The sequence below is a fragment of the Drosophila obscura genome, unplaced genomic scaffold (assembly GCF_018151105.1).
Source record: "Drosophila obscura isolate BZ-5 IFL unplaced genomic scaffold, ASM1815110v1 contig_150, whole genome shotgun sequence".
NCBI lineage: Eukaryota > Metazoa > Arthropoda > Insecta > Diptera > Drosophilidae > Drosophila > Drosophila obscura.
The window spans coordinates 2,661,811-2,688,272 of record NW_024542736.1 but is presented as its reverse complement, the minus strand read 5'-3'; the positions used below and the strand labels follow the sequence as shown (position 1 = coordinate 2,688,272).

The 26,462-nt window shown below is 48.8% G+C and overlaps 1 protein-coding gene across 4 annotated transcripts in view; it reads left to right on the top strand.

Moving 5' to 3' along the window:
- LOC111072526 (G-box-binding factor) overlaps positions 1–26,462 on the top strand; it is a 128,679-nt gene that overhangs the window by 93,367 nt on the left and 8,850 nt on the right. For 2 of the 4 annotated variants that reach the window (XM_022364497.2, XM_041591579.1), the window contains exon 5: positions 17,813–17,878. The exons of 1 other annotated variant lie outside the window; for it this stretch is intronic. In XM_022364497.2, the coding sequence (XP_022220189.2) occupies positions 17,813–17,878 (66 nt within the window). Of the gene's footprint in view, positions 1–6,706; positions 6,751–17,812; positions 17,879–26,462 lie in introns of all 4 variants that reach the window. One more of the 4 variants, XM_041591580.1, reaches the window with a different exon arrangement.

The window sequence follows — 26,462 nt, the reverse complement described above, 5'->3', positions numbered from 1 at the left end:
ACCCCCCCTGTTTGGGGCTTTGTCGTTATTGGTTTTGCAGGCCAGCAGCTATTGCTTTTGGCGTCAAGCTGTCTGAGTCGAGAGTCGAGCGGCTTTTCCAGCCATTCGCTCGCTCGCATGCATTTTTATTTTCCATTGCATTCGAGCTGAGCCCACAACAACCAGGCAACAGCAGCAGCAGCAGCAGCATTCGTACTGCTTTATGTATTTATTTATTACATGTGCCTTAATTAACCGAAAAGCCCCGTTTTTATTTTAATGTCTCACAAATAGAGGTCTTTTTTTCTTATGCTTATCGTGCGATTTGTGGACGGACTTACTGACTAATTATTGCTTTATGAGGTGGAACGTTCTTGCCAAAGCCACCTCCATGTAGCCTGTCGGTGTGTGTGTGTGTGTTTGTGTGCACTCCACTCATAAATCCCACACAAAACGAGTACGGAAAATAATTACTCAAAAAGAAGGGGCACGAGCAGGAGCAGCAGCAGGAGCAGCAGCAGCAGCAGGGGCAGACATGTGGCGCTGTGGCTGCGGCTGGGGCTGCACACATTGCGTGCAATTTCCACCTGAAAAGCGTAAATTATGGCGCTATTTATTTATGTTGCTGCTTTTATTGCCGTGTGCCAGTTGCATTTGTTTAAAATGCCATTTGACAAACATCAAAGCCGTTAAATGTTACTTTGACATGTGGCACATGGCGGTGGGCCCCAGAGGGCTTTACACGGGGGTGGTTGGCTGCAGTGCTGGCTGGCTGGCTGGCTGCCTGCATGGCCAATTAGATGAGTGAAATGTGTCAGCGGGCAGCACCGACCCAGGGAATTATTACAGTTACTCAACCCGATCAAGCGTGGGGTTTTACACCGCCACCCCCCTGTAGAGTACTCAATTACAGCAGTGGGTTGGCTTGGGGTTGGGTTGCGGGGGAAATACCTTACAGACAATGGCGTTGCCATTTCACCAGTGCCCTGAGTCTGAGTCAGGGTAATGCTGAAATTCTGCGGAAATGGCTCGCTTATCGCGCGGTGCGCTCTTGACCAACATTTCATTCAGCCCCAAAGTACGAGCCAGCAGCAAAGGGGTACCAATGCATTTCGCATTTCACATAGATTCGCAATCATATTAAAGTGCTTTGGCAGTAAACAAAATGCCGTTCGCAGAAACGGATACGGGGATGCGGAAATAAAGCGCCGAAAGCAGCAGCAGCAAAGGAGAAGAGCCCTGGAGTGAAGGGGCTGGGGCTGGCAGGGGAGTGAAGAGGGTAAAACTGTGATGGAAAAAAAACTCGTTGTAGTTGGAGAGAGGAGAGAGGGAAGCGGATCTGGTTTGCTGACACAGCACAAAGGACTCTCGCATCTAAAAGGGACTTGCTGACATTTTCCACCCAGCAAACCGCTTTTCCTGATTCCCCCTGGTCCGTTCCGTCCTGTTTTTTTTGTATTTTGTTGTTGCTGTCATTTGATAGACGTAGTTTATTCCTCTCCCTATATAGACAGTTTTCTATCCCCCCCTTGTACCCCTTCCGCTGTCCAGCTCCACCGCAGGTCACACAAGTCGAAAAGCCAAAGCCAAAGCCGAATCCTAGGCACTCAAAGCTTTTTATTTCCCTTTTTGCCATTCGTTTTCCCATCGCTGTGTTTTTTTTATGTTGTTTGTTTCTTTTGCTTTTGCCCCTTTTCTGGGCGTTGCCATGGAAAAGCGTTTTGTCAAAGCGACAGGTGAGAGTGGACTTTGGCTATGGCTATGCTGTGCCGCCTCTACGCTCTGGGATGCTTAAATATTTAAACAGCCAGTGGCCGGCTGATGCTGATGCTGGGCAAGGTGTTGGGCCAAAGCGACAAAGCAGGAGGAGGAGGAGGAGGAGGAGGAGTAGGAGGCCAAAGGTAAAAATAAACGATGCCCTGGTTAATGGCAGAGAATCAGCCAAGCAAGGAGCCAAGCGAAGAGGCCTGAAAATAGCAGCAGCAGCAGCAGCATCGCAGCAGTAGTAGTAGGCGTGGCAGAAGCTAAATGGGCTGGAAAGGCTTGCCCGGAACAGTTAGCCCCCAACTCGAAAGCCGTTAAAGGTGGCTAAGATGATGTCTTCAGTTGCTGGAACGAAACGAAAGCCAGTCCAGCGATGCAGAGTTTTCCTCTCTTCGATTTTTCCCCGAAATCACTTTTGACAGCTGCGAGCTTCTGCTGCGATGCTGCTGTAGCTGCTGCTGCTGTTGCTGCCACCGATTGTTGCACTTCAACTTGGCTACTAATGAGGCGTGACATTGATGATGACTCGGGCATGCTGGGGCAATGGCTGGGCCAATCGCCGGATCATTTGTAATGTGTCATGATTATGCAATATTCGTGCAACAATTACGGCCAGACATTTGCATAAAAGCGGACGCCCGCCCGTCAGACCCAGTTTGAGTGGCAATTTTCCACTCAACTCGGCCCCAACGAAAGCCCAATGGAAAAGCGGCTCGCAAGACAACAGGAAGCCGAGAACTGCAGGCGGGCTGCTGCCTGCTTGGATTCAGTCGATCTTTGGATCTGCGCATGCGCCGCGGCCAATGACAGCTCGGCCTGGACAGTGGACAGTGGAGAGACAGTGGAGAGACATTGCGAACCGGCCGGCTGCCGGCTGCAGTGACAGCTGTTGATTGATGAATCCTACAGCCTGCCCCCGGGCCAGCCCCACGGGGGCTGCGACAACATGCAGCCCAAGTGCCCCAGACCCGACGAAGAAGACTGTCCAGTTGACGTCTCTGCAGCTTGCGGCGATCTTTAAGCAATCGAACTCTCCTGCTCCAGCTCCAGTGCGCTGTTTTGGCTCTCTCTACGCTGACTGTGGCAAAAGATTGATGATGACGCAAGCCCCGATGGCCGTCGCAGCGCGCTCTCTTCTCTCCTTCTTATGGCCGCGCTTGTGCAATAAACACTTCTAATTGTAATTAATGAGGCGATTGTTTAGTTTTTATGTGTTGATTTTTCTGATTTACCGCCCCACCAGTGCAGCATACTCGCAGTGTGTGTGTCCCCCCACATCTTGCCACAACTGCAACTGTCCCAAGTCCAAGTCCAAGTCCGAGTCCGCAAGTTGCAAGTGGTCCAGAAAAATGGAGCATTAAACCTTGAGCGATAATCAACACTTTGGACACTTGGCAAAGGGCTTTGCAACAGAAGCTCCTCCCATCTCTCCTCTCCAGTCCTCTCCTCTCGCTAGATTAATTCGTTCAAGCCGTAAACTGGCCCCAACTAGCCCGTATCTGGAATTGATTTCATGCAGGCCAGCCCAGGCCACAAGACAAAGCCCCCAAAGACAACGAAACTGAAAAGAAAACCAAAGCAAAGCAAAGAAATGAAATGAACAAGAAGACAGCTCAGGATTGCTCCTCTCAGTGGCTGGAGCTCGAGCTGGAGCCCTGTCCCCTTGGCCACGTTCATATTCCGATTGCTATTCCGATTCCGCTGCCTGCTTGTTGCTGTGCATTGAACTTGATTGCCATTGCCATTTTGCTCTTCGTTTTTTTGCTGCCCGGCCCTTACGGCTGTCCTGTTGCCTATCCCATCCTCTGTTCTGTGTTCTATCCTGTACACGTACGCCTCAGCCTCAGCCTCATACTCGTACCCGTACCCAGCCAAACCTCATACTCAGCCTCATCCTCATCTGTTGTCTTCTCGTCTGCAGCTATCGACGCGGATTTATCTTAAATGCTGCGTTTAGTTTTCTGTTTTTCCAAGCTGTTTTCCCCCTGTTCAGTCTCCACTGTCTCCACAGTCCCACTCTCCACACTCCCCACTCCCCTTTGCCATGTAGTCTATGCTTTTCCCTGGCCTTTTTAGCTTCGTGTTTTCGTATATTGGCAAACACTTTTCGGTCTGCTCAAATTAATGGCTCCGGGGTGCGCCTAATGATCCCCGGCTCTGCTCTGCTCTGCTCTGCTCGGCTCGGCCCGGCACAAAACTACAGAAAGTTCACTCCAATGAAAATGTCAGCCGGAGCTTTTTATTTGCTCTAGCCATGCCATGCCACATGCCCCAGAGAAACAGAGACGCAGACAGAGACAGGGAGGAGAGAGAAATACACAACAAAGTGGAGGAAAACTACGAAATATGTTTAACAAAAATCAAAATAATTGCATTGCTGACGCGTCACGCTCCTTGCCAGTAGTTGCCAGGGGGGGGACAGGAGGTATGTACGTTCTATATGGGGGCGTGTCCAGGTGTTTGTTGACATGGCGCTTTGCATGCGGCCGGCGCTGCATGAGCAGCACTCATAAATCAGAGGGCCCAGGGGTCAAGCGGTGCAGCATGTTGCAACAAAAGCTGCGGACCACAGCATGGCTGGGGCTTAGAGTGGCTTATAAAAGCAGCAATAATATGCTCCAATCTTTGCCATCTATCGGCCCATGTGGGGCAGCAGCCACTGCCAAGAGATCTCCGAGGCTGCACTTTCCCCCACGAATGGATGCTGCCTCTGTTGCTGCTGCTGCTGCTGTTGCTCTTGTCTTGACTCTTTTGTCAACATTAACATACGTAAGTGTCAGCTGCATGTTGCTACTGTGACTGCAACTGCAACTGCAACGGAGGCAACATCGTTGCCCGGATCCCCGATCGCATGCGGCTTGGATGGCACCGCTACCGCTACCGTCACCGTCACTGCCGCTGCCACTGCCACTGCCGTGTGGTGGGGGCAGGGAGGCCAATTGATTTATCGTGACAATGAGTGCAGCTCCCGAGCTTCGCTATCGATGTGTAAATTTGAATTTCGTGGCTCATAAAGTGGACAATGGAGGCAGCATTGAAAGACAAATGTGGCAGCCCCAGATTGTTGTCAGCAGCATGTTGCTGTTGTCTCTGCCACTGCTGCTTGCAGCACTAAAAAGTGAATGCCCTCACGGTGACGTCACTTGTGCAACTCCAGTTCCAGATCCAGTTTCTCGCCTGGCTGCAATTATCGAGCCCAAAGAGAGAGGCAGAGAGAGAGAGACGCAGAGAGAGAGAGAGAGAGAGAGAGAGATGGAGGAAAGCGAACGATGAGCAAAATACAGAATCCAGAAGAAATATGGAAACCAAAACAAACTGCACGATATCAAAACAAAGCCAAATGATTGCGGGCGGGGGAGTGGCCAAAGGGGGCCACTGCACTGGGCTGTGTGCCACAAGGAGAGAAGACAGAGAGAGAGAGTGGAGAGGAGAGGAGAGGAAAATCGAGTGGAACGAACTCTGTTGCACTCTACAGTGCGGCAGTGGCAACTGTGGGAAAGGCAATGTGCCGGGTCGACGGGTGTTGAAGTGGAACGTAACGAATGAGCGGGCAACAGGCGATGGCAAAGAGAGGAGAGCTGTGCCAGAGGCAGTGGCAGTGGCAGAGAGAGATGGAGAGGATGCAGACTCTGTGGACAAGGGGCAGAGTGGCAGAGTGGCAGTGGCAGGAGCGATGACTAAATGCAACAAGCTGCGACTTTGACTTGCATTTCGCATTCGTTTGTGGTAGTAAACTAAAGTTGATGAGCAACTTCAATGGCAAGTGGCAGCAACAGCAGCAACAACAACAGCAACAACAGCAACAGCTTGAGCATTATCTACTGTTGCAACAACAACATCCATTCGAGTCGAGTGTATGTAGCACACAGGCTGAAGCAGAGAGGCAGAGGCACACCAGCAGAAGCAGCAGCAGCTGGCAAGAGGAGAGGCTTGGCTGGCTGGCTGGCTGGCTGTGCCGAGTGCCGCAGCACTCGCAAGTTGCACAAACATGTTGCTCACTGGCCTCCGCGACATGATTCTGAGGCGCAGATATAAAACCGAAAAACAACAGCCACAGCCACAGCCACAGCTACATCCAGATCTACATCCACAGCCACAGCAAAACCAAAAGCAAAATCAGCAGCAGCAGCAGCAGCGACTTGGAAGGCACAAAACAACACCAGCTACGGCGACGGCGACGACGACGACGACGATTGGGGGATAGCCAGAACAAGAACAATGTTGGGCTAGGTTCCTCGCGGAACTGTTCCTTCCCCCCTGCACCCTGATCTGTTCTGTTCTGTACTGTTCTGCTGTGTTGTGTGTGGAGCCTGCCCCACAACGTCTCGGTCGGAGATGCCGTTTGGCCGCTCGCCATCGTCATTATTATCATCTGGTTTTGGTCTGGGGTCTGGGGCCTGGACTCTGGACAATTCCTACCTTCAATCGTAGCAGCCATCCCATCCCATCCGCACAAACAACAATTGTCCATAGCTATAGCTATAGCCATGCTAGCTGCTTATTTCAGTGGATGGACTGGCATGGGATGGGATGGCATGGGCATGGGCATGGGCTGGGGCATGGGCTGGGGATGTTTGTTGCCTTTTGGTTAAGGCTCTTGTCATTGTAGTTGTTTCTGCTTTAATTTAGATGCATCTTGAACAGTTTCTTTTTTATTTCAAGTTTTTCCTTTTTTTTTTTGTTTTTTTTTTTTTTTTGTTTATTTTTTTGTGGTTTGCAAACATGGAAAATGCCAGAAAAAAGGAAACTTTCATAAGATAAACAAAAGTTATATATGCATATATGTATGAGATGAGCGGGGAGCGGAGATGTGGGGAGCGGGTAGGGGGATTGGCAAAAGGGTTTTGAGTTGGAGGCGGAGGGGCATTTACCTGCATTTACCCACATAGAAAATATTTACCATGTCAGAAAAGTTCCATAACTAATTGTGTGTGTTTCCCTTCTTCTCCTCCTCTCGTTTCAGGTGAGCTATACACAAAATCTGAGTTATCTGAGTTAACTGGCAGAGTAAGTCATATGTTTAGTATTAAAGTAGATCCCCACCCCACTCCGCCCTTCTGCGTTCCATTAAAAGCAATCAGAAATGCTGGGCGCGCCCCTTTTTTTTGTTGTTGAATCACAATTCCACAATGAGACAGGAAACAAGGAGCGTAAAATTGTTTAACCAGCTGCTTGATTCACTTTTACATGCCCTTCAAGCGGGTACTATGATTCTGTACCGAAGAAGGCCTCAATGCCTCTCTCCGCCTTTATTTCTCCTTCAATTGGATTAATATATCACACTCCATGGGTTGTGCCATATGCTAAAGAGCATCAATAGCTTCGGCTATCCCATGGCTAGCCATTCCGCTCTCTTGTTGTTGTGGCAATCAACTCATTAGCTAAAGGTGCCCACCACCACCAGCAACAAGAACAAAGGCGGCTTTGGGAGGGCGAAACCAACCGCGTTACGCATTTTTAATTGCCAACTTGGCCTGCCACAACACCGCGGCGGCAATTATAAAATTAAGCAACAAATTTTTTTGCATCAGCTGATGGGAGAGTGCAGCACAGAGGGAGGGGTGGAGAGCGCTTGGCAATGTCAACGAGTCGCAGAAGCATTTCCTGCCAAACCAAACAGAAGTGGAGCTCAAGAGACCCCGAAAGCCCACAGCCCCCCACCACCACCCCCACCCGCTGGAACTCTCCATCTTAGAAGTCGAATGGGAGCGTGGAGCTGTGGAGCTGTGGCTCCAGCAGTGCTGGCTGGCTCTCTGCCTCTCTGTAATTTATGCGCCTCTTCGACGCGCTTGCCAATTGCCTGGTGCCTCTTGTGCGTTTTGTTTTATACGTTTTTGTTGTTTTCCAAGAAGCAGCCACCAACAGCACCATCCCATCCCAAGCAGCCAACCAACCCATCCGCTATACGTACGAGTACGAGTATGCCATCCTCCTCCATCCGCCATCCACCATCCGCCGCGTATGCCATTCTACATCATCCGCCCGTCAGCTTTGCGCCCCCGCGCAACATTGCAAAGATTTCTTTATTACTTGGGCACGTTCGCTCTCGTGGTTGTTGTTGCTGCTGCTGCTGCTGCTGCTGCTGCTCGGGGTCGAGGCCGGTCATTAATATCCACGCATGGAGTTCACTTCAGTTCGGTACGGTATGGCTACGGCACTCCCCTTATCTCCGCACTCTACCACCCATCCACTCATAGCTCCACTCACACTCACACTCTCTTCCTCGCCACCCTTTCGATGATTCGTTCCAATCTGAATCAGCTGTATGCATAATATTTGTTGTTTGTTGATTCTGTCAGCGTGCTGAGGATCCGCTTCGTCACCTCATCGCTGGGCTCTTCATCGTCTCTGGCCTGGCTGATTCTCTTCTCTTGTTTCTTCTCTCGTCTCTCGTCTCTCGTCTCTCTTCACCATGCCATCTTTAGCCGCATCATCCTCCTCTTGGTCTGTCTCTTGTCCCGCTGGTCTCTTGTGAATCTTTTGCGCGATTCTTGTCCAGGTCAGTTCTGCTGTATAGCGGGGGGGAATTCTCTCTCCTCTCCACAGCGAGATGTTGTGGCTGTTGTGGCTATACGTGAGTGGCTTTGCCAAGCAGCAGAAATCTTTGTCTCTGCTACGCTTCTGTCGCCATTTCCACCGAGCACGACTTATCAATGTTGTTGTTCCTCTTGCTCTCTCTCTCTCTCTTTGTCTCTCTCAGTCTCTCTCTCTCTCTCTGTTTCTCTTGGTCTGCTCTTCTGATGCGACAACAATCACGAATACAGCCTGATAATGATAATGATTATGATGCTGTGCTGCTGTGGCTGCTGAGGCTGTGGCCTAGATAATGATGTTTGCTTGCTGCCAAATGGTACACAATGGATCAAGTAATGCTGTCACAGTATTAATACCATGTAAACCCATATGCAGAGAGTTATTTGGCGACTACTACTACAAGCTGCTTGGCCATGTACTCGTATAAATAATCAGCAACTTTCCACTTGTTGCCTAAATAAATTCTAAGCTCCTCAGCTCTTTTACTATATCCTATCCTTGCCATGCCCTTTCAGCGGCTCTTCCTAGTTGCACTCTGAGGTCTCTGTCCTTTGGTCAGGTGGCTGTTGTTGCTTGGCCTGCTCCTCTTCGTCCTACCTTTCCGATCTTTCCATTCTGCTGGCCGCCCATTTGCTAGTCTTAATCTTGCCCGCTGTTGTTCTCCGCTCTTCGTTGTTATTGTGGCTGTCTTTTTTGACCGGCCGGCCGGCCGGCATTATATCTCATTACAGAGATCAGCATAAATAAGCAGCGAGCGCACCGCGCACCGCGCACCACCGCCAACCAAAGGCAGCAGCAACGACAACAACAACAGCAGCAACCCGTGGAAAGAACGGGCATGCAGCGATTAAGCGATACATTCAGCCATGTTCATGTATTCCCCAAAGACCAGAGAATGGCAGAGAGAGAGAGATGAAGAGACAAAACAGACAGACAGACAAAGAGACAGAGAGAGAATGAGGAAGGAAGATAGCAATATAGAGAGAGGAGTAAAGAGGGGATATACTCTCGTACTCGTACTCGTACTCGTAGCTGGAGAAAGGGCACAAAACTCCCGGCGTACTCCCGGCGAGGCAATTGAACTCGATTGCAGCGCGTGAAGGTGGACATGACGGACCCCGTTCTCTCTCTCTGTCTCTGCCCCTCTGTCTCTTGCTCTGTCCCCCTCCAATGATCTACCCATTCCCCATTTCCCACTCCTCGATGCTGATCTTGTGGGTCCGTGTTCCATCGAGCAAAATAGAATTTGTTATTGTTGCCGTTGCCGTTGCCGTTGCAGTTTCAGTTGAGGCAGGGCAGGGGCAGTGCCTGTGTGCCTGTGTGCCTGTGTGCCTTGACCACATGCGTCATCATCATCATGTTACCCGTGTGTAAGAACATGATCATTACACACACACACAGGGCATAAAGAGTGAGAAAGAGAGAGATGAGTATGAGTATGAGTGTGGATACTGATTCCCCACTGGACATGAAGCCGGCTGCTGATTCAGCCTGCTCATACTCCTCCTCCTCCTACTCTGGATGCGCCTCGTTCAGGCGTTTTTAATGATGCGTCAGAATATTGTTTACGCATCATTTTACATGTCGGCAAATGGAAATGGAATGGAATGGGTTGCAGCGCAATGGAGTGGAGTGGATTGCCATGGAGTGGAGTCGAGTGGAGTGGCATGAGGAATATCATAGATGCTCCCTCTGGGCACATGCTGAATAGATGGGATGCAGCAGCAGCAGCATCTCCAGCTCTGCTATAAAATTATGAAACCTCTGCGCAGAGTGTCTGCCAAATTCCATCGTGATGTGTGCATTAAAGCACGAATTAGCCCCCGGCCATATCCATGGCAACAAAGTATCCTCTGTATGTCTTAACCCATCGCTGTGTGCCGGTACACTGGCACTTGGTACGGCCCTATTAGCCAGCAGACCGCCTCTGGGCGGACTCTCCCCTGAAAACTTTCAAGAAATTTCAATAAACATGAAATTGGGAAAATGTTTTAATCCAGCAATCTCTTTTTTCTCTCTCTCTCTCTCGGTCTCTCTTTATCGCTCGTCTCCTGCTGCTGCTGTCCCCCAAAAATACAGTCCTTAAATGTAGGTCTGCCTCGCTCCTCTCCCTGCCCTGTCGAAAAACTTTTGAATTTATGATTGAACAGCAGCCATGCCAGGATCCACGCTGTGCGGCACACAAAGAAATTCCAATATCCTTTTTGTGCCTACGATTTTTGGGGGGGGCGGGGGTGCAGGCAGCTCACGGTAAAGTGTTGTCATGGCGCCCAGCACCAAACAATGGGGACGGAGGATATGCAACAGCAACAGCAGCAGGCTCCAGCTCCAGCTCCTGCTGCACTCCTGCTGTTGCATTTATGCTTAAGCTTCTGTTTATTCCACTGCCACAACTTCGTCTTCTTCCAGTTGTTGTTGTTGTTGTTCCTGCTGTTCCTGCTGCTGTTGTTGTTGTTGTTGTTGTTGTTGTTGTAATTGTTGCTTTGGAAATTAAGCGAAAAACTTGTCAAAGCCATGTCCTGGTGCCACCATCCTGCCATTCTGAGCTCCAGCTCATGCCATCACCCACACCTGGCGAAGGCAAAGTCAAGTGCAGCAAGGGACGGGGCCGGGGGCGTGGGGACTGGCTCCCTATGGCTCCTTGCCATCCCCCCCCCCTGGCTGGCCATGGCTGACATGCAATCCGAGGTACATGTGGAGGAGAGCTGCCTGCCGATTCTTGGCCGGGTTCAATGACACACAGGATAAGCAACACAGCGACACTGCCACACAGCCACTGCCACATCAGGCAGCCTAAGTACAACAACAACAACAACAACAACAACAACCGGCATAAAGTTTTGCTGGGGCAAGAGCACACAAAACGTAAACGTTGCAAAAAAGGCGGCAAGCAAAAGCGAACCCGAAAACAAAGCCATGGCTAAAACGTCCAGAAGCAGGAGTAGACCAGCAGGGAAAGGAGCGGAGAGGAGCTGCTTGGGGGCAGAGAGGCAGCAGCATAGGCAGCAGCATTGGCAGCATAGGGAGCCGAGGCAGCGGCACGTACAACTCCCTGCTGCCACAGCCGCTGCTGCCGCTGCTGCCGCTGCTGCTGCTTCTGTTGCACTTGAGGTTAAAGGCAGTGGAGCAGCCAGCCCCCAAGCCAAACCGAACCCAAACCGAACCCGAACCGAACCCGAACTGAGGGGAAACCTGTGTACAAATACTCGACATGCACGACCATGCCCCATGCCCCATCCCCCTCATAGCAGCGCCCATTTGGCACTCCACTGTGTATCCTGTTTGCCTGTTTGCCTATGTGCCCCTGCCCTGCCCTATCCCCTGTCCCTACATATCCCTACCTATCCCCCTACTCACCAGCCATCCAGTGCATATGTTCGAGTTGAATGGATCCCTTGCCCTGGACATGGGCATGGGCATGTGACTGGGACTGGCACTGGCACTGGGACTGGGGAATGGGCCTGCTCATGGGCATGGACATCGACATGGACATGGACCTGGAAGCCCTAGCAAAGCTTTTCTTTTGCATTTTCGGAGAGAGTGGCACCAGGTTGCGTGGCAGGACTTGGACCCGGACACGGACCCCTGCCATTTACTTTGCCGGTTATTAAAAATTCCTCTCCACACTGGGCCCCCAATATGAATTGAATTCAATAAAATATGAGACCTGCCCCGAGCATAAGCCCCAGCCCCAGCCCCAAGCACAGATCAAATGTGTACACAAAAATCGGAGATGAATCTTCAAAGCATACAACGGGGCGCTATCAGCGTGTGGGTAAAAGTTCAGAAGGAGACGGGAAAAGTACGAAGAATATTGTGGACTGCAGCCAGTTGGAGGAGCCTATCCTTCGGCTAGAATCGCCTTTGATTGTTCCAAAGCGCAGCTAAAGAGGCGATCAAGGGCGGCCAAATACTCTGCTTATATATTTCGCACCAGCAAGGAAATGTATTCCGGGGATAGCCCATGGATGGCCATTACCGATGCATATTAAATAATATATTGAGCCCGGGCCCATTAGCTTAGATCGGAGCTGGTGAGGAGCGGCGCTGGAGAGGAGATGGAGCTGCATTTTCATAACAAAACAATTTGCAAGAGCCGCCGTCGAGGCAACAGCATAAAACCGGAAATCCTTTCCAACTCGCATATGGCACGCAAAACGAAGGCAACTTTTCCAGTCAGTGGTTGTTGTTGTTTCTGTTGTTGTTGGTGGGTTAGGTGCCCCGAAGCGATTGTTGCTGTTGCTGTTGCCTTGCCAGCGCCGCGGAAAATTGCCGCTTTTAATATTACCTTTTATTTGCAATTTCTGTTGCTTTTTTTTGTAGCTATAGCTGTAGCTGTAGCTTTAGCTGGGGAGCTGGGGAGAGCCTTTTGTAATAATGCAGTGCGCATGTAATAGGAGCCAGGTGCCAGAGTGCCGAGAGTCGCCTTCATGCATTTATATTCTACCCATTGCGGCAATCATTTTCCCACCCAACCCCTGCCGCCTGCACCGCCCCTGCACCGCCCCTGCACCTCCACCACCTGCCGTTCACCGTTCCCCATTCACCGTTCGTCGTCGTCGTTGTCATCTGCCACAATTTGTACGCTGTTATTAACTGACATGCTTGGATAGAGTATATTTTTTTATATGATATTCGTTTTTTTTTTTCATTTCATTTCATTATTAATGGCATGATACGAGGCAATATGTAATATTTTACAGCGTTTGTCAATTGGCCCCAGAGAAGCGGCAATAAAAAAAATAGACCAGTTGTATTTGCTTTTTGCTGCATCGATTCATTTTAATAACATATCTGCCCTGCAATCGCTGCAATCACGATCTGTGTCAGAGTATGGGTACTGGGGACTGTGCCCCCCGCCCCTGCTGCCACGCCACAGATTTGCAATTGGAAGCGTCTCTAATCAGTCGTTGCCCCCAAAAACAAGTGCGAAATATTGCACATTCCCCGATAGATAGGCAGCGATAGAGAGTGGAGTGCTGCGCTCTTATCTGATATTGACCTTCCGTTTCAAAAACTGCGTTTCTGGCTTCGTTTTCGTTTCCTTTGTGCGACTTTTGCGTCACGCCCACCCCCCTTCCATCCAGGTGCGGGTAGTAGGAAAACTCAATGAAAAGTAAGTCATTAAACCTGACATTGACATGGATGGCACACGAAATACGATTATTTATGGCTTAAAAAAAAAATACAAAAAAAACTAACAAAAGAAATCAAAATGAACAAAGAAAATTATCGCATTTGAAGCCTGCACTTCCTGCTCTTCCCCCATAAAACCCCCATGACTAAATTGGAGTATTGTAAAAAATGGACCCTTGGCAGCAGACTTCTTGGCAGCGACACACACACGAAAACAGTTGGGTTGTGTAAACAGTTGAAATAGTTGTGTTTGCTTTTCATTTTGTGATGCAAATCGTTTGGGTACTACTGCTCGTATCTTATCAGGGACAGTGGCCATAAAATAGATGTTTTTATACGCGTATGCACTTTCAACGACACACCAGCAAAGGCGTCAGACAAACAGACAGACAGACAGACAGCTACAATGGGGACAGATACATGACTGAATGTTTATATTTATACCTTGTTGTTGGATGGAAATGGCGATCGGAATGGGAAAAGCGCTTGGCGGAGATACGCGTAGAGGGTGTAGGGATGCGACTGGGACTGGGACTGGGCCTGGGGTTGGGCGAGTTCATTGTCATCAAGGTCGTGTATGCACACTTTTGTTGTCAGTAGAGTGTGAATGTCGACTACTTAGACTGCTGCTGCTGCCAATATCGGTGCAGGGGTCGGGGGACGTCCCAGACGAAGCTTCTGATAAGCAGCTAAAAATCTATACTGCCAGACTGCCAGCAGCAGCAGCAGCAAACCGCAACAAGTTTGCCCGTGCTTTGCCAGTGCACGGGCGAGTCATTGCCCTTGCAGTTTACACTAAATTAAGTGCATTAACATGCAAATTAAATTTAGTTTAATTAAATTATGTATAAACATTCCAGTCGCCAAACGAGTTGTTGTTGTTGTTGTTGCTGTCGCTGCTTTTGTCCGTTCCTGTCGACAGAGTCAATGCACTTGACTAACTGACTGATTGACGGTCCAAGAAATTGAAATTGAAACAAAACAGAACAAAGCAAAGCGAAAACAAGTATATCGACGCCATAGGCGATATTCCGATTGTTTGCGTTGCTCAGGTTGTTATTTTTAATAATAAGAAAATTAGCTAAAGGCAAAGGATTTTTGGCTTAACACATCACGAGTGCAGGGTATGCAAAAAGCAGGCAAAGCTAAAGCAAATGCGATCCGCGAAACGTGCAGCAATCTCTCTCCATCTATCTTTCTCTCTCTCTCTCTCTCTCTCTCTGAATTGACTCATTCTAACCTCGTGCTTCCGCTATTGCACTTCCCCTCTCTATCCATCACTCGCCACTCTAGTGAGTGTGTAATCTGTTGGCAAAGTTTCATTGACTCGCGCGTAGGCAAAAAAGCAGCAATTAAATTATAAAATGTGTCGTTGCCAAAGGGCGGGGCGGTGAGGAGATGACTTCTCGGTCAGCGGCTTAAAGATTATTTACGAGTCGTTGCTTGTTAGTCACGTTTTCGGAGCAGACGTTGTCCAGCAACCGGCGAGCAGCTGGCAAGCAGGAGACAAGCAGGAGGCAAGCAGCAGGCAAGCAGGAGGCAAGCAGCAGGCAAGCAGCAGAGCAGCTGAGCAGAAGAGTGAAATGAGACAGAAACAAATCAAATCAAATGACAGAACAAAATGTAAATTTGCAACGCAAATGGAATAGAATCGAAATCGAATCGAAATCGGAACCAAAGGAATTTCCTTATAGAGGTTATCCCCTACCCCTGCAAAGCCCTCAAGCCGTTAGCTCAAAATGTCCTTCAATGTCTAGACGAATTTGACAAAACACACACACACAAATAATGCGTGATTCTGTTAAAAATTCATCGGGTTTATTCAACTCCTCAGTCCCACAGTTGGCGACGAAAATTCTATGAAAATTGCCTCAAAATTTACGGCCTTGCGACGCCAGTGGCACAGCACAAGACCGTGGCAAGTTTCACTTTTAACGGTGGGGCAGCAATTAGTGTCGACTACTCATAGATAGGAGCCGACGTAGCTAACCCATCGCCATGAAATGTTTGACGTTTAAACACTTTAACTTCCTTAAACAAAAACCATAAACCATCGGTGGGTAGGCGGAGGCGCCCCAATCCTTTGCCCCTGGTTAGTGGGCCACCGCCCCGGTCCATTTGGAGCTTTTATGATTTCGGATTTAACTTTTTGCCGTCGCCGTCGCAGTCGTATCCATACTCCCGCCCGATGCGTGCCAATGACACAATAAAAGTTGCCACAGGCAACCCACCCCGACTGGGGGATCCCGAGATCCTTGAAATGAGGCGTTCGCACGCAGAAGCCCCCGCCGAAGCCCCGAATCAGAATCCATAGACGGCAACGCACCTCGCCGTCTGCCTGCCACCGAGTCATAAAAATAGCAAAAGGAATGGTGCCACAGGAGGCGGCAACGCACTGCAAACAATCGAGAACAAAAACTTGCGCCACCAACAAACCAAAAAAAAAAAAAAAAAAACAAGAGAGAAAGAAACAAAACGTGGCCACAGACAGACTCCAGGCAGAGAAGCTGTTGGTGGGCAGCTGCCAGGACACGACTAGTCGACACCCTGGACAAAGAGAGAGAGAGAGGAGAATAGTAGCTGAAGTAGCTGAACGTAGATGTTGTCCGGCCTGATAGGCCCCGTGATTTTCCACTGCTTTTGGGCTGGAAAAAGTGCGTGAGTCGGCCTCGTTCAATGACTCTGCCCTCGCTTTCATCTCTCAGCCATGCTCTTCTTTGGCCCGCTCTTCTTGGCCTTCTTAGCGTGGTGTATCTGTTAATATTTTTGTTTCGTTTGGCCGCCGGGCTCAGCATGGGATGGGGGAGAGTGAGTGCCAGCCAGCCAGCCAGCCAGCCAGCCAGCCCGGCAGTTAGGCAGTTAGGCAGCCTCCTTGGCTCAGTGTCAATGGCATTCAAGCTGCGAGGCGACTCGAATCGAGGTTATTGGACCCGCCAACGCGAACGTCGCGCCACCCATCGTCCTGTGCCACCCGCCTCGTGCTGTGCCATATTTTTAGCCTACTTTTGCGAGGCAGTAGAGCCAGCCCCAGCAGCGACTCCCAAGTATATTTAGAGGTCAATTATCTCAGCTGGGCCAATCCATCATTTGGCCATTGGCCAACGCCCGTGCGTATGCAACGCTTTCTTTTGTGTGGGTGGGGGGAGCCTCCTACCTGCCTAATAATGATGAGTAATTTCACTTCATTCCTACCCAGGCCACGTGCATCTTTAATATCAATTAAGAGTGCCAGAGTACAGAGCTGATCTTATCTCAAGCCTTTATATTTTGGGCCACATAACGTAGGCTGGGGCAGGGGGGAAGGGTGGTGAGGTGCGGTACGGTACTGTGTGGGTTATTCAACTTTTGATTAATGGCGGCGCATGCATGACAAATGGCCGACGGTTGCTGCACTTGTAATTGTTTTTGCCATCCCAGTCGCTCATTTAATTAACTAAATTTATCGCTGTGCAAATTCAGACTCAACTCCGGTCGGTACGGGACGGGGGGCTACTCCTTAGTCATTCATTTAATTTTCGATCGGGCGCTTTGTTAGCCGTTAGTCGGGCGCAATTAAAGTTCGCCTTTTCCCAGAATGTCGGCTGGCCGAAAAACCTGGAGGCCAGCGTCAGAGCCACGGGCCAACCAACATGCAATCGCCAAGGCAACTCCTAGTAATTACTCGCAATTAACATGAGCAATTATGGAGGGAATGGGAGTGGGGACGTTGACGGGGAATTCGTGAAATCATGTCAATGCCTCACATTTATTGTTAATCAACGGCCAGCGAACATGAAAATGGCAAAGGAAAAAACCCCCTCACCCAAAAAAAACAGTAAGAGAAACAGTAACTGAAACAGCAACAGAAACGAATGCGATATGAATCGGCAAGAAAATGCAGTGCATATTTATGGGGAATATTTGTACATACGTAGTGGCAGTCGCCGCCATTTGTTGGCTCACGAAAGTCGGCTAACAATTTGACCCCGACATGGTAAACTTGGAAATGGGAACACGAGGCTATCTGTGCCTCTGCCACAGCCACTGCCTATACTTTGCCTTGCCGCATGCGAACTGCGTTGCGTTGCGCTGCGCGTTCAATGCCATCGACACAAACAACAAACAGAGAAAAGTTTCACAGCAACAACAACAACAAAAACCCAGAGAAGTGAACGTTGGGGGTTGATGGTTAAGGGAGTGGAAAAACCTAAAAGCTTAAATGCCGCCCCGCCACTTGTCACAGTCACAATGGAAAAATTCAAGGGGAAATTATTCGGAAGCGCGAAAAATGATTTTCCACAAAAAGCCTGCAAAGATTCAAATGCAGATTCCGGCACACAGATAAATATGAAATCCAAATAAAATGAATCGAATTCTCGCCAACATTTTAATTAATTCTGTTCTCTTTTTCTCGTTTCAGGTGAGTGCCATGAAGTCTCTTATCCTGCATTATGGCCCAGCCCAGACATCACCCACTGCCAGAACTGTAAGTTGACTTTGCAATAGCCAAAAAGGCAAAATGCCTGCATATCCCATAAGCACAGTGGCAAGAACAGCTTTCGGCTCATTGGGTGTGACAGATAAAAAAAATAAAAATACACAGCAACAAAATGTAGAAAAAACGCCATTAAACGGTAACGAACGAACTGGCGAGCCATTGAATGGAGCCAGAAAGGCAATTTAAGCGTCTTTGTTCACGTTGCGCATACGCCGCAGCTGCACGGACGCGGTCCAGACCCTGGGCTCAGACACACAGGCTTCGCTGTGTGCTGTGCGCTGTCCCCGGTCATTACGAAAGTTATTCAGGCGAAATGTTTGCCCTGGCCATTACATCAGGCAGGCCGGCAGGCAGGCAGTCAGGCAGGGAAAAAAATGCGGAAATTCAGCAGGAAAATTTATGAAAATTGCCAGGTGCCTAGATCGGCACCCCGAATAGTCAACCGTCTCTCTGTGTCTCCTTTTTTTCACTTTCGCTGTCAATTGTTTGGACTGGGGACAGCTGCTGGCCAAATTCAGGTTTACTCTTTTCGGCCAGCCTGCGAGGCGAACGATTTGCATTCCATTGCTGTCCATGTCCGTGTCCGTGTCTGTGTCCGTGTCTGTGTCCATGTCCAGCAGTTGTCAAATTGTCAATGCAAATGTTGCGTCATGTCAATTGGATAGATACTGCTGGCAGCATTCTATCCACTCGTATCTGCTCGTATCCATCTATTTGAGCGTTGAATTTCAATTAAATGTGTTTGTAACTGATGCTATGAATTGCATTTGACCGATATCGGACGACACTGGGGAAAAGCAGGCAGAGATCATGTTTCCCCACATTGTTTTTGCAAGCCCTAGGGGTTGATATCCTTCCCCCTGCCTGCCCTTCCATCGCTTTCGATTATCGTTTGGCGCCGTCCGGTTCGTAAAGCAAATTATGACAACTCCAGTGGACTTGTGCGAGTCACGAACTCCTCGTTCCCATATCAAATTGCAATTGCTCAACATTGGAAAGCCACAGAAACCCGAAAACACGCCGGAGATGGGAAAAACAGCCCAACCGCAAGCAAATTGAATTAATTAAGAAATGTGTATTATATTACCAAAGACAAACACGAGAGTGGTGGGGTGCCAGGGGGGTGCCAGTGGGTGGCGAGGGGGGGTGGTTCCAAGAAGCAAATGATAAAGCAAAATTAATAATGAACCAGCCGGGATGGGGGAAGCGCTAAGCTCGGGTCACCGCCTAAAGCCCCGCTAAGCTATGCGAAATTATGAAATTGATTTAAGCTGCCAAATTGCTTAAACAATATTTCTTTTCTTATTTTTGCTCGTATTTCCTGGATTTCACTTGAAAAGTAAAAAGTCCGTCCCTGCCCTGCCCGCATTACCAGTTTACTGTTTAGTTCGGGGTTATTGTTCGAGTCAATAAGAGCAAAGGAGTGGGTGGAGGGGCGCTGAGGAGGAGGAGTGCACGAAGGAAAATTCTAATTAAAAATCTTCCAGCGTTTGGCATTTTATCTAAACAGGAAGCGGGCAAAGAAGCCGCAGACGAAGCTGAAGCTGAAGCTAAAGCCAAACAATGGCAGAAAGGGAGAGCAAAAAAGAAGCAGAGTAGCGAGAGGAGAGAGATAGAGAGACTGATGACACTTTCCCTGGCTTTGCCTGGCTGCTCTTGATGCTGCATCATGAAAAGTCTTTCCGAATTGGGTCAACCAAGAAATTAAAAGGTTCCGCCGGAGACAAGGAGACAAGGCGACAAGAAGTCAAGGAGACTGGGGGAAATGGCTGAAAATGGGGCAGAACAAAAGGAAAAGTTAAAAAGTTCCACTTAAAGCTGCTCCCCCGTTATCATTTGCAATTAGACGCGTTGACACTTGGCCAGAGAGTGTGAAGCGTTCCACAGCAGGAAAAGTGGCTGCTGGAAAGTGAAAAGTTCAGTGAGAGTGGCGAGTGGAGAGGGAGAGGAGTGCGCCCCAAATAATTGGATGGTTTTGGTGGTTCTTCCAGCTGCTTCCTTTCCTGTGTGCAACGAATTGAATATTTAAATCCCACACACAAATCCGTGCATGCTTCATATTGAAAGGGGTTGCAATGCCCCCCTAGCCCAGCCGCAGCCGCATAAAATATGCAAAGAAAATAGAATGGAAACACACAAAATTATGCTTGTTGCTGGTTGCTGGTTTTTTGAAGTTTTTTCTCCCTTTTCTTCGTTCAATTTCTTTTTTTGCTTTTAAATCGAAATTGGTTTTAAATTTGGCAACATTTTTCCCTCGCTGCCTCGCTGTTTTCCCCCCAAACTTTATTTGGCTGCGTGCGTGCGTGTTTCAATCTCCAAATGCAATGGAAACGAAATTGAAATTTTTTCCTGCCTCGGGATCTCTGTCTCACCAGACAGATGGAGCAAAATGTTTGTGTTTCGCTTTCTGGAGTTGACTCTTTGGGCTTTGTTTTGTTGTTGTTATGCAAAAAGCAATTCTCAATTGGATTTGTTTGGGTGGCTTGCACAATTTCCACTCTAAATCAAAAACTCTGGTAAAAGCAGCAGCTGCTGCTTGCTGGATATGACAGAGCTTTTGGATGGCCAAGACAATTGGGAGAGAGAGCACGGGGGTGTAGATAATACACCTATGTGGATGCAGATCCAGCTACAGATGTTTCTACTCTGTACATAATCATCCTAATCTCTGGTTTATTGATTCAACGCAGAGAAAAAGTGTTTTTGGGTTAGTCAAACACATCCCCACACAACACACACGAAATGTGTGCCAAGCCACAAGCCAAACCAAGCCAACCCAAGCCAAGCCTTCAATTCAATTCGAAGGACTTTTCCGGCCACTTTATTAACAGCTTTCTCGAGCTCTTTTCGCAAATTTTCGCCTAGTATTTGCCTAAGTCCGTATTAACCCATTTTCAGCCACGCACAGCCAACTCAACGCAGAGAAGTTGGCTTACCTTTGTGGGGATTACGAGGTAGGGTAGTAGGGAGGCGGCGCTCAATAGACTTTCAACATGTTGCATTTGAACATGGCTCGCATATGAATATGCCTCCATTTTCGGCGACACTCGAAAGCCGATTGCCATCCTGTCTAATTTGCTGGCCATAAGCAGCTTACGGCTGCTACAACTTTGCTAAGCTCCACACTTATTTTGGCCATATTAAAACGGCATTTTAAACACACACACACAAGGTCCGATGTCCACCAGGTCCGTCCCCATGCCCATGCCCATCACTTGTCCTTCTGCAACATTTATAACTTCTTTTTTTGGTAAATGACAACGACAACTTTTGAGTGGCGCATAATACCTGAAAAGTAATGTGCAAAAGCCCCACCCCCCCATCCTGCTCCGCCCTTTGGGAAATGATAGACTCCGTCGAATGGCAAACCATTCCACGCCGCCACAACCCAATACCCCCATGGAGCAGCAGCTCCTGTCCCACAAGTTGATTATTTTTTGTGTGTGTATTTCGTGTGTGTCTTGTGCCATTTTGAGCAGTTTTTCTGTCAGTTTCCTCCTCCTCGTTGCTGTTGGAAAATTATTAGATGGCCATTTTTCCGTTCGGTTGTCGACGGCACGTGCCCCGCCCCGCCCCGCTCCACCGTGCCACGTATCAAGGCATCAAATTCTTGTCAGGGGCAGTTTATGAGGCGATGGCCTGCAAGCGGGCCAAATTGAAATGTGCCTCGAGAGACCCAAATGGTCTTCAAACTGTTGAAGAGTTTTGAAGGCCAGAAGAGGCAGAGAAAAATGCTGGTGCAGGCTAGTCTTAAATGTAAGGGCAACCAATCTCCAGCCATTATTCTCAAGTTGAGATATTGCCAAATGGAAATCAGAGAAAAAAACTAAGGAAAAACTAAGGAAAAACTAGGAAAAACTAAGGCTTAAGTCTGGTGAATAACTGATTGCAGCTGCAGCTCTTTCATTACTCATCGAAGCAGCGTAGCATAAGCCTCAGATACATAGTGACAATCTTCTTGAGTATATGTATGTACATGCACACACACACACATGCAGCTGCAGCTGCATCTGTAGTTGTGCATCTACGCTTGACCTGGTTTAGTTCTGCATCCCCCAGCACGCTCACAGAGAGAGAAAATCTACCCCCCATGCCAATGCCCATCCCCCCATCTTCCTTATAGTGCATCCACAGCATACATAAATTTGGCCAAGTACAGTTACTGCCATATGTATGCTCACAGGCCTTGATGGTGGTGGTGCAGCTGTTGTTGTTGCCGCTTTTGTTTCGGAAGCTTGGAAATTGCAATTTCGCAAGGTCACCCAGGCGCAAAGTGATTTCTCGCTCTGCCTCTTTGCCACACACTGGCACACTCTCCCTCGCTCACTCTCTCTTCGTAGCAGCAGCAAGGTCTGTTTGACCTAGTTACTGGGACCCCTGGCATATGCCTGCATTCTGGGTCAGCATAGCAAAGCGCCATGCAAGCCGGTGAAAAGGGGAAGCAGAAGGAGATGCAAACGCGAATGTGAATGCGAATGCGGGTCAGGCCAGAGAGACAGGCAAATGGCCCCCAGTGAGAGCTAAAATGAAAATGGATGAGTTTCCTGGCTAACATTCCCATATACAGAACATTGTACATTGTACATACATATATGTACATGTACATTTATATGTATGGACCGATGAAGGTACAGTCAGTCACTATGGAAGCTTCTTGTCCCTGGCCCCTGTCCGAGCAACTGCCTCTCGTGTCACAGAGTCTGACATTTCGTTATAAGCCAATTACTTTTTAGGTTTAATGTCCAGTCCGGTCTTTGGGGCCACCCGCCACCGCCAGCGCCATCCCCGTCAACCGCAACATGTGCGAGTCCGTCTTGATTAGGAGCGATTCCACAGGCGAGCAGTCTGTCAGGCAGGCAGGCAGGCAGTCAACCCATTCAAGCTCCATTTGGCAATTACCGCAGCAATAAAAGTCAACGGCAAGTGCAGCCAGCCACAAATTGTAGCGACTATCAACACTCCAACGCCCACCGCCCACAGCCGTTTACGTGTGTCAAATAATAATTCCATAGTACCGGGGTAGACCTGCTTATCGGCCGGGCCAAAGTGAAAAAGGATTTTCACTGTGTGTGCTGCCTGCAGGGTGAAAATTTACATTTTACAATTTACGCAAATTTTTATGTCATAATTGGATTCTGTCTCGGGCATTGTTGTGTTTGGCACGGGACAGTCGAGCGAGTCGAGCGAGTCGACTCTTCTCCTGCTCCCCGAGGGATGTGACAATGGGCAGTGATAACGGATGCACGGATGGGCATGCGAATGGAGCTGCTAGGGTTGAACTGGCTCAGCCTGCGGTGGCGGTGGCCATTAAGTTGCCCAAAGGATGCTCTGCTCTGCTCTGCTCGCCTTGTTATTCGAGCATTTTCACTGATAAGAAATTTAATGCCAAAAGGGAGGTGAGGTGGGCTGGGGCGCTCTATGCTGTGGTAAATTGAGCGTGTCCGGATATTGTCGTCGCTTGCCATCAAGTGCACACATAAACAGCATCTCAAGCAGATAAGGGGCATACGAATATGTATGTTTGTGCCTTTCCCTTTCAGTCCCCACCACCCCCACTGCACATGTGGCAGGTGACGAGCGTTCCCTTTGAGCGGGCGCAGTTGGACATCCGCCTGCCCGTTGCAGCTTCCCCTGTGGCCAGTGCTTAAATAGTTTTTAAATGTGCCACAACTTTTTCCCCTGTAGATTTATGGAGAGTTATTTATTCAAGTGTTGCACACTTTTGGGCTGCCGTTTCCGTTCCCGTTTCAGTTTCAGTTCCATGCTGCTGCTGTCAGCTCTGAGCTGAGCATTGCATCCGCCTTTCTTTTATCTAATTTGCCACATAAAAGTATTTATGGCCGAGTGAGTTAAGCCAAAATTGAACACGAACTTTTCGCATACATTTTATATGCGAAACGTGTCAGCGTTTGTCTCCCTGCCAGTCTGTGGGCTGCTGTGGGATGCTTGCTGGCAGCCCCTTGAGTTTTGAGCCGCGATAGCTAACAATTTTGGCCATGTCAGGCCAGAGTCTGTTATTGTGCTGCTGTCTGTTCAAAATATCAAAATCAACGCCATTGTCATGCTCGGTATTTGTTGAATGAATGAGCACTCAACCTCAATTTCAGCCTTGCCTCCATCGTTGCCATTGCCGCGCGCTGTCGCGCTGCTCCCCTCTACATTTCCGTGCCGTTCCTTGGCTTTTCCCGCGGCAATGACAATTTCGCGTGTGTTTATGTCACATCAGTTATGCATACGTGTGCGTGTGTCTGTATGTGTGTGTGTCTGCGTAGTTATATATTTATGACACTCTGTCACTGTCGGTCTCCACTCCACTCCACTCTGCTCTACTCTTGTTTGCTCTCCGTGCGTGCTTTTATTTAAACGCAATCAAATTAAGCACCCAACAAATTGGCAAGGCCAGGCAGCCGCACCAGGCAGCCGCAGCAGTGTAATCAAATTTTCCAAATTTGTTTTAAAAGGTGGAAATCAAATACAACATCCAACTATCCCAACCCCAAGCCCCCAATACACAAAAGCAACCCATTTGGCCCGCCAACTCGTTACAAAAATAACATTTTCCCCAGCAAAAATTTGCTGTGTGCTTCTGCCTGATGATTGGAGATGATAAAGTAGCCGAAATTTTGTTGAAAGCTATTTCTCTTTCTCTCTCTCTTTCTCTCGCTGGTGCTCTCCGGTTGCGCCCTTATCTGATGTGACCCAATTTTGGGCAGCCCTGAGACCGCTGCCTGAAGGCATGGCGATAAGACTTTAAAGCCAGACACACACACACACACACACACACACATGCAAAACGTAGCGTGGATTTCTATTTGAATTCGATTTGCGGCAGGCAAGCCATCAATTCCCTGCATGTCTCTCTCCCAGCTCCAGTTCCAGCTCCAGCTCCACATCCACTTCAAACTCCCTCTGGCCCAGAGTCTCGGCCTGGCAATGCAAATTATAAAAATTGCCATGACGAGCTTAGCCAGCTTTAATGGGGCGTACATAAAACGGGCATGGAATGAAGTTACCCGCGGGGCAAGCCCATCATTTTCGTTGCCTACTTTTGTGCGCGACTTAAGGCGGGGGGAGGGCAAGCATCCTGACATTAATGGGACGCGGGCGTTGAAATGTAAACGGCGCCGTGAGTGCAATTCGAGTTTGCCGCGTATTAAGCCCTATTAGGAGAATTTCGGCAGCACACAAGGAGGCGAGCAGCAGCAAACCTTTTAAGATTTTCACCGAACGTGAAAAGCAAGCAAAAAATTGAGGCAAAATGTTTAGCAAATCCCATCGGGCGCACATTTTCAGCTGCTAATGAAAGGCTTTTCTTCCTGGCACACAATTTGCGGCAGGCATGCCGTACGAAGAGGAGGATGTGTGGGGCAAGCCACCACATCGATATTTTGTGTACAAATTTTGTGCTATTTTCGGTCTGCTGTGCGGCAGTCAATAATTTATGTTGCCGCTCCATTTTGCGTGCTGTGGGGTTTGGGGGTTGTGGGCTGAGGAGTAGGAGTAGGAGCAACCTACGCCCCGTTTATGTTGTGCTTCCAGTGACCTAATTTTGCTAACAGTAATAGCACACACACACACAGCAACATACAACATACAACACACTTCCAGTTCACGCTCTCTTCGGACGCGCTCTTTGGGGGCACACTGTTGCACGGTACTCTCTCTCTGGCTCTCTTTTTTGCACCCTCTCTCTCACGCGCTCTTAGACTTGGCTTGGCTTGGCTCTCTCTGGCCCTGTTAAGAAGAGTTGCAAGTGACGTTTCATGTGGCACGGACAGGGCCAACACACACACACACACACACACACAGAGAGAGACAAGCAGGGGCATGGCCAACCCCCAACGCGTGCACATACACACATACATAACAGCCCACTATATACAGTTGACCCAATTTCGAGTTTGTCCTTCCACAGCTGTTCTGATTTCGGTTTCGATTTCGGTTCGCATTTCCTTTTTGTGTATTTTTGGCTGTGGCCCATTTTCTCTGGGGTTTGGGGTTGTTTATGCTTCCGCCAAAGCCAAAACCAGAAACGGGAAAACTCCAAGACGAGCAGCCAGCACTAAAAGCGAGACAGTGAGAGCGAAAGGGAAACAACTTTTATTTATACATCGCACGTAGTCTATGTGGGTGTGTGCGTGCGTGTGAGTGAATATTTCCACAGTTGTGTGGGTGTTTAGTGCTCTTCAATTTGGGGCTGTCAAGTAAATTTTCATTGAACGTGAAGGCTGGGGAAAATTGCATGGCAACAAAAGGTCTGCAGATAACGTCAGAATAATCAATTAGTGGCAGGTAGCAAGAGGGATGCCAATAGATCTACTCAACTTTAATGTCAGACTAGATCTGACTGGATCAGACTTGGATCTCCTGCATCTGCATCTAAATCCTCATCCCAGCTTTTCCCTTTCTATCACTATCCTGCCCGGGGCGAACTACCTCGCTTAAGGCTTAGATAAATATTGCAGAAAGCACGCCTCCCAGTCCCAGTAAATACAAATAAAATACTGCCTGGGATTGGAGGAGTATATATGTGAAGCTGGGATGCCTGGAACTGGCGCCAGACATGGCGACT